The 19,195-nt window shown below is 35.1% G+C and overlaps 1 protein-coding gene across 2 annotated transcripts in view; it reads left to right on the top strand.

The window, feature by feature from the left end:
* Nucleotides 1–3,141: 3,141 nt before the first annotated feature.
* Nucleotides 3,142–19,195, top strand: part of LOC125672787 (receptor-type tyrosine-protein phosphatase epsilon-like) — a 70,062-nt gene continuing 54,008 nt past the window's right edge. For both annotated transcript variants that reach the window (XM_056147221.1, XM_056147220.1), the window contains exon 1: nucleotides 3,142–3,268. In XM_056147221.1, the coding sequence (XP_056003196.1) occupies nucleotides 3,169–3,268 (100 nt within the window). In that variant the 5' untranslated portion in view covers nucleotides 3,142–3,168. The remainder of the gene's footprint in view (nucleotides 3,269–19,195) is intronic.

The raw sequence follows: 19,195 nt of genomic DNA, 5'->3' as shown, positions 1-19,195 counted from the left end.
CCTTCAGATAAGACCACAAAAACAGAGGTCCCATGTCACAGCACGTGTGCCACGATAAAGATTTCTCCCTGCTCAATGGCCATAAGTGCCGAGCATAGGTCTAAATTTTGCAGCCCTTCACTGGCAGTGATGACGTCCCCATATGAGTGAAATATTCTCGAGAGGGATGTTTAACAATATTCAATCAATCATAAACATTTGCCTGTTTCTTATTTGTATTATGTATGATCCGTACATGTTCAAACATTGTTGAAATAAGGAACTTTAATTAAATAACCTGTTGAAATAAGGAACACATATGCTCTGAGTGGCATTGAAGGTTTTAAAATGACATTAGGAGACTATGGTCTTTGTCCCAGGGAATATTTGTGATCAATTATATCAGTTTCTGATGAAAGGTTTAAGACGGACAGCCATGACGGCGACTATTTGCTTCCCCGAAAATTTTCGGGACACGTATAATTGTTTCAAGAACGACTTGCTTGAGGTTGACAGGATTGGATTATTTGAATATTGTTTAGTAATCAAATCAATGCGATTACAGACGATGTACAAAGGGCATGCCACATTTCTTCCGAAAGCAGATAACGATACTTTGGAGTTTAGATTTACTCGTATTTTGATATTCTGGGGGGAAAAGAAACATATAAGAAAATACAGTCAAGTTATAAGATCGATAATTAAGATTTATTGAATATAAATAAAAAAAAAATTACATATAAATAACTAGATTATCGACAATAAATCGAAGACTTTTGCACATAAATCAAGATTGCATGATATTGCAACGTTTTACATGCCCTACATATAATGTACCAAGTACTTGTATCATCTGTCCGTAGATGTTTTTTCCTTATTGAAATTCGTCGGAGAATTATTGCAGTTTCAATGGATATTTTACTACACGACTGTATTATCTGATAAGAGGGCATGCATTGGGACGCTTATCGCTGGCATACTTTCCATATACAAACGTACATACAGTTTTAAAAAGAGAGATTTATTTTCCATAGTTACATTTTAATTTAAATTACAAATTGTACACGTAGATATGAAAAGTATGCCAGCGTAAAGAGTTGCTGTTCAAGTCCTGATGTATTTTTAAAAAATGAAATTCAATTTTTATATTTGCATTTTACTTTCAATTTTAACCAAATTCTCGGATAGACGTATCTATGTTTAGCAAGAGTCGTGCACGTAGTAACACAAGCCATGATGATGAAATGACAAGCATTGCAATTCGTAGAGAGACCGGTCAACAGGGCATGTTTACTTCTCGGCATTGGATTCCACGGTGTTTTCCCCGCTCTTTAATTTTGTGTTCTTTAATAGATCACTGTTCGTTATCTTCGCTTTTCATGTACATGTATATCAAAGACACAAACACAGGAAACTTATGAACATCCTTAACATAATGTGCGTCGCGCCTTTAAGTAACAGCAATTACGTAGATAACAGGAATCCCGGGTTCTCCTAAAACAACTGCTGTACATTCCTAATTTTACGCGAGTACTTAATATCGCGAATTGATTCATAGCCGTCAAATCGTGAGAACTTAAATTTGCGAGTGATTTTTTGATTAAGAGTTTTGCATGTAATTTGGCAATATAAAATTAAAAGCGAGTAATTTAATTTCGCGAGTGATGTTTCTCGCGAATTTACGCAATAAAAAAATCCTCGCGTATATTTAGGAAGTTATAGTTTCTATTCTGATTTTATCAAATACATTTACATTGCAATTTAACTCTACAGAGGATAAATGTATATCATTCTTGAGACTAAGGCCGCATAAGAATTAATTACTCTCCGATTATGAATATGATTATATTTAGAGGTGAGAATCATGGGTTCCGCGTTACGACAGGCGTTGGTACGTTAAAGAACCCTCTTTGCTACCTGAGTGCTAGACTTGAACAATTATGAGTGGATTATTCTCGACGGGATATAAAACAAACAACTATCTTTGAGTTGATGTTTGAATTGGAAATGAATATATATATATATATATATATATATATATATATATATATATATATATTCAATAAATTCTTTTTTCTTGGTATCGGGGTAGAATAAAGTCAAAAAATAAAATCCAATACTCAAACTTTTATCTATAGCGCTTTCGCCCTGCGGGCTCGTCAGTAGATTTTTAAACAATGTTTAAATGTTTAAAAATCTACTGACGAGCCCGCAGGGCGAAAGCGCTATAGATAAAAGTTAGAGTATTGGATTTTATTTTTTGACTTTATATATATATATATATATATATATATATATATATATATATATATAAGCACTGAAAAGGCCACGACACTGTTGGTTATTTAAAACTCGAAATTTCGACGCAACCCGCGTCTTTATCAAGAGACATATATTACATAAACAAATAACACGCAAAAACGACAAGTATCGATAAACTACATTAATGACAAGAGTGATTCACTGTTGTACTGAGTGATAAAAATTTCTTTACTGGCCTTGTATCTTCTCAGATCCGACACTTTCAGAAAGTAGGGTGTTGTTGGGTTTTTGTGCTTTTATACATACATATATATATATATATATATATATATATATATATATATACATGTATATATATAACGAATATCTTTCCTTATGCGATCATATTCATGTTTGGAACAAATACAACTTTACACACTTTTTTGATTCGCTCACTACATGTACTTTATCATTATTCATTCATACAACTTCTTCGGCTTGTTGTATGTCAATGGAAGATTGTACGATATTCAAGAAAAAAAATACTACTTCTAGTACATGTGTAATGGAATAGTGACTCGTAAATTGTACATGTGTGGTTCCACGGCTAAAGTCTTACTTACGAATATCTGTTTTGAAGATTTCATGAAATAATTTTTATTTCTAACACATTGATCAGTTTATAAACTCAGTTTCCAGAATGTATTAAAATGAAAACTAAGACATGAGTTGACTAACTTCTGCATTCCGAAAATATCCTTGTTTACTTTTTTATCAAATTATTTCGTCTAGGACTAGTCTTTACACGGAAGTTAAAACTTTGCTTACAGTCTACTTAAATCCGTGACAGACCGTGACAATTTGCCGGCATTTAAATCTTGATAACCGTGTGGATGTATTTTTAGATACGATGCCTGTTGGTAGTTAGTTAAAGTAATTTCAGATTTCATGTTCCCTGTGCAGCCTGTATTTTACTTCCGTGTTCTAGCGATGGCTTCTATACAATGGACGTACATCCTACTTCTAACTGGACTGGGACAATGCTATGGTACGTATACTATTGGTTACACTCTTGCTTTATATACTTCAGGCACAGGCACTTGTTTCTGTAAATGACTTACGACCTCTGTATACTAATAACAACACAAGGTACCTAGCTTCAAATGACACAGAATGGCACCCCCTGAGAATGTCGGCCTTTTGAGCCTCCAAGGAATATGCGATGCTAATGTATTTACTACCGTTGTATTGTACAATCATTCAACTTAAAAACCATGTATGACATGACTGCATTCATTGCCTCTTGCCGCCGAAAACTGCAACAAAAAATGGTTTTCCGTTTTATACCACGAAGTGCTATGTACTGATACCGCACAGAATGAAAATTGTATATAACAGTGCGACATTTAACTCTGGACACGACAAAAGTCCGGAGTTTCGCCAACCCTTTTATTAAGGATACAAATAAACCCTTCACAAAAAAAGATGGGATTTTATGTTCACAAGACATGCACCAACATTTACACTTGCACCTATTGTAGTTTTTAAGATATTTCACCTGAAATCAAAAAATCCCATGGGATTTTGGAGGGATTTTTAATCCCACTTGGGGGATTTTCACTCCCACAAAAAATCCTATGGGAGAAAAAATATAATTTCTCCCATAGGATTTTAACTCCCATATTTAAACTTAATATGGGATACAATGTCCCATAGGAGGAAATGTCCCATAATGAACATGAAATGGCAGTAACTATCCTATTTGAGCATGAATGGGAATAGATATCCCAAATAAAACACAGGATGGGATTTTTATTCCATGAATATAACAATAAAACAGAAAATTGTATCTTAAAAAGTGTTGTTTGTCATGATTCTTAAAATGTACTTAAAAGCCAAGGCATGGCATTAATTTTTAAATATATATATAGTAATTATAAACTCTTATGTGTAGGCCTATGTGTTTGTGAATAAATGTCTAAAAAACATGAGAGATAATAAAAGATATTAGAGCTCTGCATTACTAAACTTTTCCCCATGCAATTTTAATTGTATACATATAACCCTTGCACAAAAATATCCATATAAAATTGGACGGGACTATATTATTGCAACAAGCAGACAAGAACACTATGAAATACTCATTCACACACGGGCACTGTAAGTTAATGTAAATATATAGTATGTGCATGTATAAATATATATACATGCACATACTACATGTATCTATTTACATCAACTTCCATTGCCCGTGCATTCACATGCAGTTGCTCACATTCACTATTCACAACCCTTCATATGTCGTCAGGTACTAAAATATGTTCACAGGAACCGGTAATTTTGTCTGTATTAATAATAGTGTGGGTATATACCATATACCGTACCATCCCCTAATCAGCTGCTATTGGGGGGGGGGGGGGGGGGGGGGGGGGGGGGGGGGGGGGGCTACAAGAGCTGATACTTCACTCAAAACTTCGTTTCAAAATAGTTCTTAAAATTATCGTCACCCACCATCCTTGTGGTTTTAGAAAGGGTAGCAGTATTATTACTACAGATTAAATTACCAGTTCCTGTGATATGTTGTTGAATTACGGAATAGGCCTAGCTTACAACTTGTTTACATATTCTAAAATTAGTGTTAAGTGCTTACGGTGAAACATGAACTCTGCTAGGTGATGCTAAGTTGTTTAGTGAACCGAATCAGACATCTCAAATAAGATTCTCGATTATTTAACAACACAAGAATCATTTTACAAAATGCATGCTTCGGTCCATCTTTCCCTCCCTTCTACAATCGTATTCATTCTCAAGTCAAAGTACTTTCTCCGATTGCTACCTTTACATTAAGCGTCGAAAAGACTTTGACAGGCGTGTCCGAATAAACGGTTAACAGACGTCTCGACTCTAGGGAAGTTCGGCTCTAAGTGTTCTAAACATCTCGAGCGATTTTATAGTGATAAACTTATATGATTTTCGACATTTGTGTATCAATGTTTTATTAATATTGTAGACTTTTTTTACTCATAAAGCAAAGCAATGTTATCGCAAATTTTTAGGTCTACTTACAAATGTATTAACCCCGAGATCCGCCACTAATTAGTTACACAAGTTGTGTGGATACAACAGTCTTCACTTATCATTTTAATTTCATTGGATGATAAAATAGATGACGTTAATATTTTGAATACCTTGTATACGCAAAAGAATTTAACTATACGATGTTTATTTTTCAAATAATAACTTCAGTGGCGAATGGGCGGATCCCCCGTCCCATTCCCATCCCTCACGCATAGTACTAATTATTTCCCCAGCCACTTAATGACCAGATATACACGACTATTGAATGTAAAGCACTGTTCAGTCATTGTGTACTCCCAATTAATTAACAATCTACCCTCGTAAATCATAATCGTTACGCTTCGTTGGACATGAAACCTTAAATCAATCCATTGACACTACTTAGTCAACGATTTTGTATTGTGATACATTTCTATGATTTCGGACATTTATATATCAGGATTATCTGATTTATTTATCAGTGTTCAAAAATCAAAGTACATGTACCGTTACAACGATTTTATACCTACTTCTTATAATACCCCCCTGGATACGCCACTAGCTAAATTAATTCTGGTGATGCCTATAACAGCGGTACATGTACTCACCTATCATTCTAACTTATTGAAAGTTAAAATAAATGTAGATATAATCTAATGTAAACATTTTGAATACTTTATATATATATATAAAGGCATGCCTTCATCATATGATGTTATGTTTATTAACTTTAGTGGTAGATAACCGAGAACGACACTCCACCCCTACTTCGCACAATTCAATTTCTAATATTGACAAGCGGCCCATTTTGACCAGATAGACATTACCCTTGAACGTAAAACACTGGTCAGTCATTGTGTATTTCTAATTAACAAACTTCATCATTGAATACAGCCACTGACACTAGTCGTGAGTTGATTTTGTACGTGATAAATTCCTAATGATCTTTACTCGTGTGTTTCATTGCTTATTTGGAGTTTTTATTTGTTTGGTTTTTCCCCCTTCTTCTTCTTCTTCAAGAGCAAAGTATTGATATTGCAGTTTAACCCCCTGGAACCGCCAGTTATTAGGTAGACGTATTGTGTTGATCTACTAATTAGGTAAATGAAGTCAATGGATATCTGCGGTAATATTTAGCGTTATTCACTTAATATTAGCTTCCTAACTATATTGAAAGTTGAAATAAACAACGTTAACATTTCGAATACTTTAAATATCTAGGATACATAATCATACGAGGATTATTTTTTAATATTTTGAAATTAGAAAAACAACTTTAGAGGCGGAGGAGCGGAAGCCATCCCTCTTCCTGCAGGATTTATGGTCCAAAATTGACAAAAGGCTCGTTTTGACCAGATAGAAATGGCACTTTCAAACGGAAAATATTGGTCAGTCATTGTGTACTTCCAATTAAAAAAACTACTCCCATTGTAACTCTACTTAGTCCCTGGTATTCTACAATGTACAATTTGAATATTTCATATTTGTATGGTATAAACAGTCACACGATGTTTAGTTCGGAAATTAAAAAAAAATGTAGTGGGGACACTGGTCAGTCATTGTGTATTCCCAATTAACAAACTACCCTTTTAAATCCTACTCGTTACGGTTCGTCAGACACGACAACATCTTGTGGGTGTACTTGTTTATTGTAATTAAGGTCTGCTTCGCAATGAAAACCTGTTATCATTGACAATTAATTGTTATTCCACTTAGTCATCGATTTTTTATGTGATACATTTCTATGATCACGGACATTTATATATATATATCAGGGTTGTCTTGTCAGGGTTTATTTATCATTATTCCAAAAGCAAAGTACTGTTATCACGATTTTATGCCTACTTCTTACCCCTCTGGATCCGCCACTAGCTAGATAATTTTGGTGATGCCTATAACAGCGGTACTCATCTATCATTGTAACATTATTGGAAGTTAAAATACAAGTAAATTTAATGTTAACATTTTGAATACTTTACATATATACATGTTAAGGAATTCATCATATGATGTTTATTAACTTTAGTGGTGGATGACCGAGAGCGAACATCCCCCTCTCCCTCGCACAGTTCAATTTCTAGAATTGACAAGTGGCCCATTTTTACCCTTGGACGTAAAGCACTGGTCAGTCATTGTGTAATTCCAATTAACGAACTTCACCATTGAGTTCTGGCCGTTACGCTTCGTCAGACACTAACCCACTAATACTACCTAGATACTGATTTTGTACGTGATAAATTCCTGTGATCTTTACTAGTATGTTTCATTGTTTATTTGGAGTTTCTATCTGTTTGGGTTTTCTATTTTTTCTTTCTTCAAAAGTAAAGTATTCATATTGCAATTTAACCCCCTGGATCCGCCACTTTTTAAAAGTACACATATAAATATAATTGTGTTGATCTATAATAATCAGGTAAATGAAGTCAATGGATATCTGCGGTAAAATTCAGCGTTATTCACTTAGCTTCCTAACTATATTGAAAGTTGAAATAGACAACGTTAACATTTTGAATAATTTGAATATTTAGAATAGATAATCGTGCGGTGTTTATTTATGAATATTTTGAAATTTAAAAAAAACCAAAACTTTAGCGGCGGAGGAGCAGAAGCCACCCCTCCTCCTGCAGAATTTATGGTCCAAAATTGACAAAAGGCTCGTTTTGACCAGATAGAAATGGCACTTGAACGGAAAATACTGTTCAATCACTCTACTTAGTCCCTGATATTCTATACAATGTACAATTTGAATACTTCATATATGTACAGGAAATAATCACACGATGTTTAGTTCGGATATAAAAAAAAATATAGTGGCCCAACTGGTCAGTCATTGTGTATTCCCAATTAACAAACTATCCTTTTAAATCCTAGTCGTTACGCTTCGTCGGACACGACAACATAACACATTGACCCTAACCGAACAAGTCTTGTAGTTAAGGTCTTCTGCTCCCAAATGGAAACCTGAATAAGATATCATTAAGGTCTTCCGTTTCCAACGGAAGATTTCGTTGTTCTTGACACTACTTAAATAAAAAAAAAATAGTGGTCCCACTGGTCAGTCATTTTGTATTCCCAATTAACAATCTACCCTATTATATTCTACACGTTACGCTTCGTCAGACACGAGATCATAAGCCATTGACCCTAACCTATCTAGTCTAGTATAAATGGGTTTTTTGTTTACTGTAATTCAGGTCCTCCGCTTCCAACTGAAGACCTCATTGTTATCTCTGTTATCATTATGGTCTTCCGCTTCCAAAGAAAGATTTCGTTGTTATTTTTGACACTACCTAGAGACATAATCTCGAACATTTATGTATCGATGATTTGTTGTTTGTTGTAATTTTTTGGTGGAAGCTTTACTGGAGTTGAAATAGTTACGGTTGATATTGGAAATAGATTTTACAATGAAGAACTAATACTGTCTTCATTACTAGGAAAACTTTAGTAGCGGACTGATCAAAGCACCCACCCTTTCCCCAACCCCTCGACCAGCCATCACGTATAGTTCATTTTCCAAAATATATAGATGCAACACTTGATCGTAAAATAGTGATCAATCAATGCATATTCCTAATCAACAAAATACCTTTAAAAGTGCGACATTTAACTCTGGACACGATAAAAGTGCGGAGTTTTTTGTCTATGACAACCACATATTTTCTTCAATAAAAACACTAAAATTTCACTCTGTCATTAAATGTACGTATACGACGCGATCTAATCAAGCCGGCATAGAGGCGCCCCATGCGAAAATTACCCTTATCAAATGTTACGTACTTCGGATTTTTATTGAGCTTAATCCTAAATATTGCACATCTAGATAATTTTCCAAAAATATATGAAACTTTTTACTTGTATCAAAATTCTTTCTGTTTTATATCTTCTAAATTTTATCATAGCGTTAACTAACAGTCTCACTTGCAGAATTAAGGGGTGTGGAGATGGAACCCCCCCCCCCCCCCCCCATCATTTCAAAGATAAGAATTTAATGTGCTTGCAATTGATCATTACCTGTAATGCTTCAATATTTTCTCCCGTAAGGGAGGGGGACAACCCCTCCCGAACCACCCTAACCGTGATTTGGTTAGTCCTCAATTGCAAAGCCCTTGTAGTCCAATATCCAGTATCCAGTTAATGTAGGGCTTTTACATGTAATATGTATATCAGATATGTTTCATCCCGTGGGGATCCGGTGTTGTATCATAGACCCCCCCCCCCCCCCCCCCCCCCGGAAAAACGGGCCCGGAATTGCGCCCCAGGATATAATTTCCCCCTATGTACAAAATCAGTATAGAGTCTCCCCTTTGGCGGAAAAATCGCCCTGGTATATATATAACCCCCCCCCCCCCCCCCCTGTTTCCGGATTTCATTTGTTATAATAGTTTAAGGAAATAGATATGCGCTCATTAATATTACGATATTCATAAAACAAACAAATATTTTTATTGTAAATACAATATGCTTACCAAAAGACTTTAACGATGGTCAATATAAGTAGGATTTTTCGTAAAAAATCGACTCACTAAGCGCACGGTACTGGTGTCACTTTACGTTACACTTATAACGTCATAAATTGTGGCAAAATATAATCACGAAAGCAACGTCACATTTTAAACAAATTCATTATCTCCAAGCTGTAATATCATAACTAAAGCACATGCATGATTTAATGTTTAAAAATTGAAAATAAATCTTTGTACGTGTATAGTGTACATTCATAAAAATTATGAATTCTTAGAAATACTCCAAAGTATACGTACTGTATTTATTTCACCGTGCCTACAACAGCAGGCATGTCGTATGAAATAAGGGTACCCGTTTCGGTAGGTTTCGTTTTGCTTCGGTAGATTTCGTTTCCTTTCGATTTCGTTTCGCATTTTACAGGTAACCATCCCATGAAATAAGGCTTGCAATTCTTATGAATATGACCTCTGAAAAATTTGAACACAGTAAAAAAAATCAGTTTTGGTTTTTTCTAGGATATATATAGACTTGTTCAAGTCTCTATGTTTAATAATCATTGCTCTCTTTAATACTTTTTATTAATGCCAAACACGGAAGGGGGGGGGGGGGGGGTTAAAAACTCCCGTACGTTTCTGTCATCGATCTACATCGATCACGCTCTAGTGGAAAAAAAAACAACAACCAGCGCATAGAAAGTATATGTAGTTTTGCGCTTTATAAATGAATAATAATAATAACCACGGTGAGTTGAAGTGAGAGATAAAAACTTCCAAATAATATTACATTTTAACGTTTTAATGTTCACTTTCATTTCTGAATAAACAGTAGAAAAGGTATACAGAGTGTTATTTATACTCGTATGTTTTACTTGCGAATCGGTTAGTTTCAATATATATCATATTTAGTTTTGAAGGGGTGGTCTCGTGAAAACCGTGTGACTTTAGATTTTTTTGTCAGATGTTGAACTTTTGATCTAATGATATTGTTATTCATATGCGGAAATCTTGATTTGTATTCGATAATCTTGATATCTATATGCGGACGGAAATTTTGATTTATATGTGAGAAATCTTGATATCTATATGCGGACGGAAATTTTGATTTATATGTGAGAAATCTTGATATCTATATGCGGACGGAAATTTTGATTTATATGTGAGAAATCTTGATATTCATATGCGAATTTTTTTTATTTTACTCTACGAGAGAGAGAGAGAGAGAGAGAGAGAGAGAGAGAGAGGGGCTTCCTCTACTCTTCTGGAGTACCAACGCATGTGGGCGAAATATTCCAGGGGCAATCGCTCACACCCGCCAGAGATCACCTGGGTCCTAAATACAACAGTGAGGTTGTTCAACACGTCACTGATACTCTAACAAGATTTTGACATTCAATTCATTTAATATGTGACTTATGTATATATCTTTCATTCATTGGAAGGGGGGGGGGTACATAAGATCTAACACGCTATATATATCCACCGTTCTGGTGCCTGTGCTCACATCCAACTCCTAGGGAATGCTACTGGCTGGTGCATGTTGGAAACTGTAGGAGGGTCCACAGTTTGCTCTGTACTTGCTCTTTAAACCAGGTAGCACGCAGGAGACAGCTGAGATGCGCAGAGATCTCTTCCCCCTTAGATGATCACCCGTTCAGGTCCAGGCACCAATGTCCACATAAGGCCCCCTGTGTTGCCCCTACGTTGGTAGTCAAACTGGCCGCCTCCCCAGTTCCCCACAAAAAATTGCACGCGACCCTTTCCGCCATATATGTAAATTTGCACCCTGTTTCTGATTACGATTAATACATATTCAAATTTGTATCACACTTGTTAATCCAGCTAGGTAAGCAGCCTATGGGGGATTACAGGGCAGCCACCCAAGCTTCGACATAGCTACTGGGTTTATTCAGCATATTAGGGCAAGGTCAACTATTCAATTCAGGCAGTAGGCCAAATGTCTCACGGCTGGTAGTGCTGTATATTTATTAAAGTTTAATTTTAGCAGAGTAGCTCCTCTAGTTAAATTTAAGACATCCGAGGTCAGGTCATGGTCAATGAAGTTAATTCTTTTATCAATTTTTGAAATTATGCATTTCACCTACAATCAATATGACTAAATTCATGCGTACATCTAGCATGTGTACATCAACATTATCAAATACGAATCAAATATTATGGAATATAAATCGAGATTTATATAATTATCGAATATAAATAACAAGGTTACCAAATGTAAATAAATAACAAGATTATCGAATATAAATCAAAATTTTCGCATATAAATATTAAGATTATCGAATATAATTAAAATTTTGTCATATATGAATAACAAGATTATCGAATATGATTAAAGAGTTTCGTATATAAATCAAGATTTGTATAATATTGCAACGTTTTACACACCGTAAGTGTATCTGTTCAATGCTGAATTTTTATATGCATACATACAGTACATCGTCGCAAACCACGGGTTATTGTTTCATTCTATTTCACAAACGTATGTGAAATAGAATGAAACAATAACCCGTGGTTTGCGACGATGACATACAGTAGTACATGCAACAAAATGTAGTCTGTACAATTGTCATTTGATAAAGTCAATTAAAGTATATGTACCAGATCTAGAGTAAAACATATCTATGAGATACACATGCAATAGCTTAAATACCTTGTATACTATTTTTAAAAATCATTTTAATTTAGATAATTCAAAAATAATAAAAGCAACATTTTACGTTTTAGCTAGACGTAGGTTGTGTACATTGACGTCGCGTCATTGCGCGACAAAATCACATGGGACATTTATTTGGACATTAAGTATCTTTTCGTTTTCCTAAATGGACGCGGGATAAAATGAAATGTTGTATATTCTATATAGTAAATTTTATGTACTTTCTGTAAGTTATATTCATTAAAATATTCGCGTTGGAATAATGCTTAGAAATAAGACATAAAATGGTAGAATTGTTTAAAAAGCGCGGTATTTGTAGAAAAAGGACATTTCACTGGACACCGATAAAATCAATCTACTTCATGGATATACTCAGAATTTTATAATACTGGTATACATTGTGCTCCACGATACATGTACATTATAAATGTAACAAGGATAGTCAACTTCCCCCTGTATTAGGCGTGCTACTGGTCATGATGATTTGCATTTGCAGTCTATCTACAAACACGGGACACCACTGACAGGCACTGTCTTTGCCATTTTTAAGGTCGCTATATCAATTCTATGAACTAAATGTTTAAAGTAATTGGTTTATGGTTTTTAGATAAGGACGTCACAATCATACACCAATTCTTACGTTATTTGGGACAAAATCAATCATTTTATTAATCTGTGGATAAAGCGTATGCGTATTTCATGTAACGCGGGACAACGAAAAATGACGACATCTGCGTGTATATAACTCCGTTATTGATAATATAATGCGTGTAAATTATATTTTATATAAGCTATTATTATTATTTATATATTTTCCTTGCCATTGATGTATAAGACTTTAATAATCCACAAAATATACAACTGTGTAAACATAGCGGAAACATTTTCTAATGCACGTATGAAAGTAACACCAGTACCGTGCGCGACGTGACTATAAGATGTATAATTAAAATATCTGAAAAGTGAAATAGATGAACTGTATAAATAAAAGTAATTCAATTTTCTCGTTTATTTAAATTAAAAAATCATTTAAGTTCTTCCCAACTTTACTAATTCAAATGTTAGATACTAGTAAATAACGATAAAGACTTAAGATGTCTGAATGAATTTTGATATACCATTACACGATTTGAGCAATTTCCTTTTTATAAAAAATCATAAGATGATGATTGTTCACGATACACACACACAAAAATAATCAGAAGAATTACTGGGTCTAAATAAGCAAGAGAATTCTAGTAATAGAAATGGAAACAGATACATAGCTAAAATGTAAGAATGGGGGTGTACTGTCATTTAGGGGGAATTTCTATACTGGGACGGTTTTTCTTAGGGGGTTGGGGTTGGACCCGGGTTAATTCTTCGTAAGGGGAAATTCTATTCCAGGCCCATCTTTCCGGGGGGAATGTCTATCCCGGGCCCGTTTTTTCGGAGGAAAAGTCTATGCGGGAGGGGGGGGGGATTTTATGCTTTACAACACCGGGTAGAATAGGTCCTCAGTACTCCTTGCCTGTCGTAAGAGACGACCCAATGGGACAGTCCTTCGGATGAGAACGCAAAAAACCGAGGCCCATTGTCTCAACTTCTGTGGCACGATAAATTCCCTCCCTGCTCTAAGGCCGTAAGCACCGAGCATAGGCCTATGTTTTAGCCCTTCACCGGCAATGGTGACGTCTTCATATGAGTGAAAAATTCTCGAGAGGAAACTTAAACAATATCCTATCAATCAAATCTGAGTGTCTGTTTTCATATCCATGTAACGTGTGTCTCTAGTACTTAATACATTCTAAGGAACTAAAGATCATGCACCCAATGTTGGGAATGAACTAAGTAAACTTAATTTGTACACTTTTAATGCGATATAGTTTTAGATTTTTTTTCCATTAATGTATATTAAATATGCGCATGCCAAATATACAGCTTTTAAGAATAAAGATATGCAATCAAAATACTTTAGAGAGTACTGGTGCTAGTTTTCGCAATAAAAAGAAGAAAGAAAAAAGCGGGAGCTTTCATAGGCTTTGTCCCCTGGAACCACCCAGGACTTTGTCCTGGACTTACTGAGGTCTAAAGGCGGTCTTTAGACCCACCCACCCAGCAATTTCTCCGGGCCCCAAACTGAAATATTGCACCCGCCTCTGAATACAATACATAATTCATGGTTATCTTGCCTTAAAATCAACAAATGTAAATTCATGTAATACTACACAATTGTCTATTACTTAAATGTGGCCATTTGCACGGATCTTGAGAGATAATTCAATTATCCCCTAGATTATAACGCGAGAGTCGGAAGGATAGAGCCAGTCAGACAGCAGAAAGGCATGCGCATTTGCACGCGTGTAGATTCTTCTTTTCCAATATAATTTCATACTAGAGCATTACACACCCGTTTTTATTTGTCAAACTGCGTTTTGGAAATCTTAAAATCTTCAATTCAAAATACCCAGTCTAAGCTTCGATGATTCGGGCTGTATGAACTTCGTAATATCAGGGGCGGGTCCAGGAAATGCGGTTACAGGGAGGGGGCGCCACTTTATGAGGCAGGGGGTCCGGGGGCCGCCTTGAGGCCCACAGTGGACCCAGAGCAAAGTGCTGGTGGTGTTCAGGGGGGCGAAGCCCCTGGAAGCTCCGGGATTTTACAGGGCTTGAAATATGTCTCCTATTTAGTCATTTGTGAAATTAATAAAATGACTCAAATTTTATGGGTTTTAGAACAAAATTAAGTTCTCCCAATAAAGTAATGCAAGAAATCAAAAGATTTTGTCATTTATTTCTCCGGGAGTGGAAGAAATTATTGCTTCTTTTATCGTTTAGTACATTTTTTTAAACAAGATACCGCGATTTACCTTAAATTTGAAAATTTTAGGTGGGGGGTTGCACTGAATATAGGTGTATGGAAATGTATAGATCTATGTGCGTGCATTTTAATAACCAATTGGGACTTCACTTCAGAGTAACACAAACTGGGACTAAAGCATGCAATTCCTAACACTAAAAGCTGGTCTGAATCCCCCCCCCCCCCCCCCCCCACTCGCTTATATACCCTACAAAATTTACCTGCAATATTACATAGTATTTACTAATGTCAATTTATATACATGTAAGTTCTTTTCATTAAAAACATGGAATTTACAAATGGATGAAAAATACAAATTTCACTACATAGACTTAGGTGTACAAGTGGTTTTCGTCAAGTTTCCGCACTCATTTTTCATCTTGAAAGCTTTCTCCCTGCAAAAACTTGGTGTGTCCTGCTGAAACTTGACATATCTACGTTGTTTTCAAGTAGTTTCCGCAACGAAAATTTGCTGAAAGCTGATCACGTTTGCGTAAATTTCGGTTTGCAGAAACTGTTCTGTTTTAGTATGCACATTGCTATATTGATAGTCTACCGCAAAGTTTTGATAAGTTTCCGCAATATTTTAGTTCTGTATCAGTTTGTACAATATGGTGTATACCAATTTTCAGCTTTGTGGAAACTTACTGAGACTTTATCATCGCCATGTAATTATAATAGGATGTTTGTGTTGCAATCAATATATAGAATTTTTAAAAAGATAACTGAAAACACTCGGACTAAATGCAAAGACAGCCTGTTACATGTATATTATAATTTGCGGAATGTGTTTTTCCCCTTTCGTTGTTAGTCTCACCCCCTCCGTTTGGAGGGATGGTGGTGGTGGTGGTGTCCATTTGTACTAATGAAGTATCACCTATAAGGTGTCAGTATATTCTGGTAGATTATTGCAATATACATCAGTGGCGGACTTAGAGGTGGCGCAGGCAGAGAAATAAATGACAAAATCTTTTAATTTTTTTAATTACTTTATTGGGAGAACTTAATATTTTCCCAAAAAACCCTTAAAATTTGGGTCATTTTGTTAATTTCACCTTATTAAAATGATAGAAAATACATGTAATACAAATGACTAAATAGGAGAAATATTTCAAGCCCCATAAAATTTGTAAAACCCAGGAGTTTCCGGGGGCTTCGCCCCCTGGGCCCCAACCAGGGCTTCGCCATGGACCCACTGCCTCATAAAGTGGCGCCCCGTAACCACAATTCCTGGACCCGCCCCTGTACATGTAGATATGAGGAGATACTGTCTGTATAAGTTGATAGCTCATCAAACGCACCTCCTGCGATGTGAAAGTGAAAATAGCTGCAATCCTCGCCGGCGGAATTATGGTAAGGTTCAATTTCAGCAACTATTTGCGATAATGTGCTCCACGAAGATTTCCTTAAAGATTACAATTATTCTAAATGAACCCTGTGCTTCCTAATCCCCGTAATGTAGTTCTTGTTCATCAGTGGCGGATCGAGAGGGTTGTAGTCACTCCACTTTACTTCCATAGTTTTAAACAAAACTTGTCATTTTACCAGTTTGAGATATTCACCCATCTTTGGGGCCGGGGCGGAATAGGCACAAACTTGGGTCGCAATCCGCTCATCCTTTAAACAATTCCTGGATGCGCCCTTGCCTGCACAGGCACCTTAAATATGGATATTACTACTCCCCCCCCCCCCCACCTTTTTTTCATATTATTTTTGGTGGGAATAATTTCTCTGAAATGTATGAATTCGTAGTCTATTTCATCCCTCTTTCGATTCATGTAATCGTTTCACGCTTTTTTGTAAGCTTTAGAGATTGGCCTTCTACCGGTATAGAGATTGGCCTTCTACCGGTACAATAAAATTCATTTTATTATATACCAGTAGAAGGCCAATCTCTAAATACATGTATCCGTACTTCCGGTGCCTGTCCCCTTGCTCGTGGAGAACAATACGTAGAGTGCACTTGTAAATATATTACCATTTTGTCTGTAATGATATTTACGGGTGTATTCAATACCACCTCTTAATAAAAACACGGGGGGGGGGGGGGTGGTATCGTATAGACTCTCATTATTATCATTACAGACAAAATTACCGGTTCCTGTGATTAGACAAATATTGATTTATGTTCACAAAATAAAAATTAAACCAAAATCGGAACCAGGAAAGCTTAATTGATTCCCAACTACATGGAAATGGACATAAGATTTTAATAGTGATATTGTTTAGCTACAGTTCATAATGCATAAGATATAATTGCAAAAGTCTATCTGTTAGTTGGATAATATCTTGTATACAATATAAGAATTTCATAAGTTAACATCATAGCTATATACTAACTAGTATATAGGTCCCTGTTAACATCAACACTGTTCCAAGTATCTGATTTAAATCATTACTTCTTTTTACTGGCTAACAATTTATATTTCTATTAATTTGTCTTGAAAATGAAAAATCCATCGTACCACTGGACCTGTTCATAAAATGAAATTGATCCAACTTCGCCCCAAAATCACAGATTAAACAGTGGCGGATCTAGACCTCACTGTGTGTGTGTGGAGGGGGGGGGGGGGGGGGCTTTTTTGGTCAAGAAAAGGAGATATGGTTTTGGTATTAAATGTTAATGAAAATTGAAACATCCATACTTCTTCATTATACTAGCCCGAATATTTAGAAATAATTGTCAAAGTGCACAAATGATCTTACAAAGATTTGGCCTAAAAGCAAAATATGCTTGACCTGGACCATTTAAATTGGCTTTAAAAGTGTTTCAGGTGTTTTCCCCCAAAAAGTCACTAAAATGATTTTAAAAGATTTGAGATGACCTTATAGAAATTAACAAATTTTGCACTAATCAAAATTTATAATCCATAGTTTTGAAATGTTTGAGTGGTATGAATGGTTGGTATGAGTGATTATATATCAATTGTACATCTTACCTTTAAAAGTATATATTATGATGCACTTAATTTCTATTTGTACAAATAAATAAAAAAAAATTAAGCCTAAAAAAAAATAATTTAAAAAAATTATTATAATTCGAGGATTAATGTGCATTAAATTATACTTTGTTGTACAATATGAAAAAGGTACAAATTAAACAAATATTAGAAAGAGATTACATATCTTAATGATAGTATAAGTTAACCACATTCACTAGCTGCAGAATTGTAGCTCTCTGAGAAAATATTGGGACAGATCTGTACCAATTAATATTTTCTCAGAGAGCTACAGTTCTGCAGCTATGCATTCACATGATTATGAATTTCACAATATTTCATATGAATTTAAACGTAAAAATTAAAATGTATCCTTTGCCTTTGTATTGGGTGATGTACATGTATATTGCAACATAATTTTCAATGTTCATGCTGAGAATTGCTTTGCCATTATTTTCCAAATATTACCATATAAGCCTACAATATTACATATTATGTGTCAAATGAATTATTTATAATATTGACTGAAATAGCATGACATGTTGATCATGATATGAAATGCTTATAAAAGTATTAGATGGCAAATTACAACCTCACAAAGTCATTCACCCAGTAATTGTAGATAAGGAACAATGAGAAACAAAGCCAGGGGCTTGCTGAGCTGTAAAGAACATCCCATGTGTATTATACACAGAGGGATTAGTTGGGGTAAAAGTCACAAGACAAAACCTGGGTACAGATATAAAAAAAAAAAAAATGGACAAAGTGACCATGCAAGGACAAAGTCAATATTAGAAGTTTATTAAAGCATAATAACAAAATGTCACAGGACATAATACTGATTTTTATATAAATTCAGGGGGGAAATCTGTTCCTTTTGTAAAGTTTACAAAAATGCATGTGTAAAATATATGTTATATTTTTTATGAGATTGTTTTTCAATTTTAAACTAAAGATTTTGATAATTATTATTAAATGCTTATTCCTTTTATCATATCTATTG

Source organism: Ostrea edulis, chromosome 8 (genome assembly GCF_947568905.1).
Source record: "Ostrea edulis chromosome 8, xbOstEdul1.1, whole genome shotgun sequence".
Taxonomy (NCBI): Eukaryota; Metazoa; Mollusca; class Bivalvia; order Ostreida; family Ostreidae; genus Ostrea; species Ostrea edulis.
This window is presented reverse-complemented; position numbering and strand designations above follow the sequence as displayed.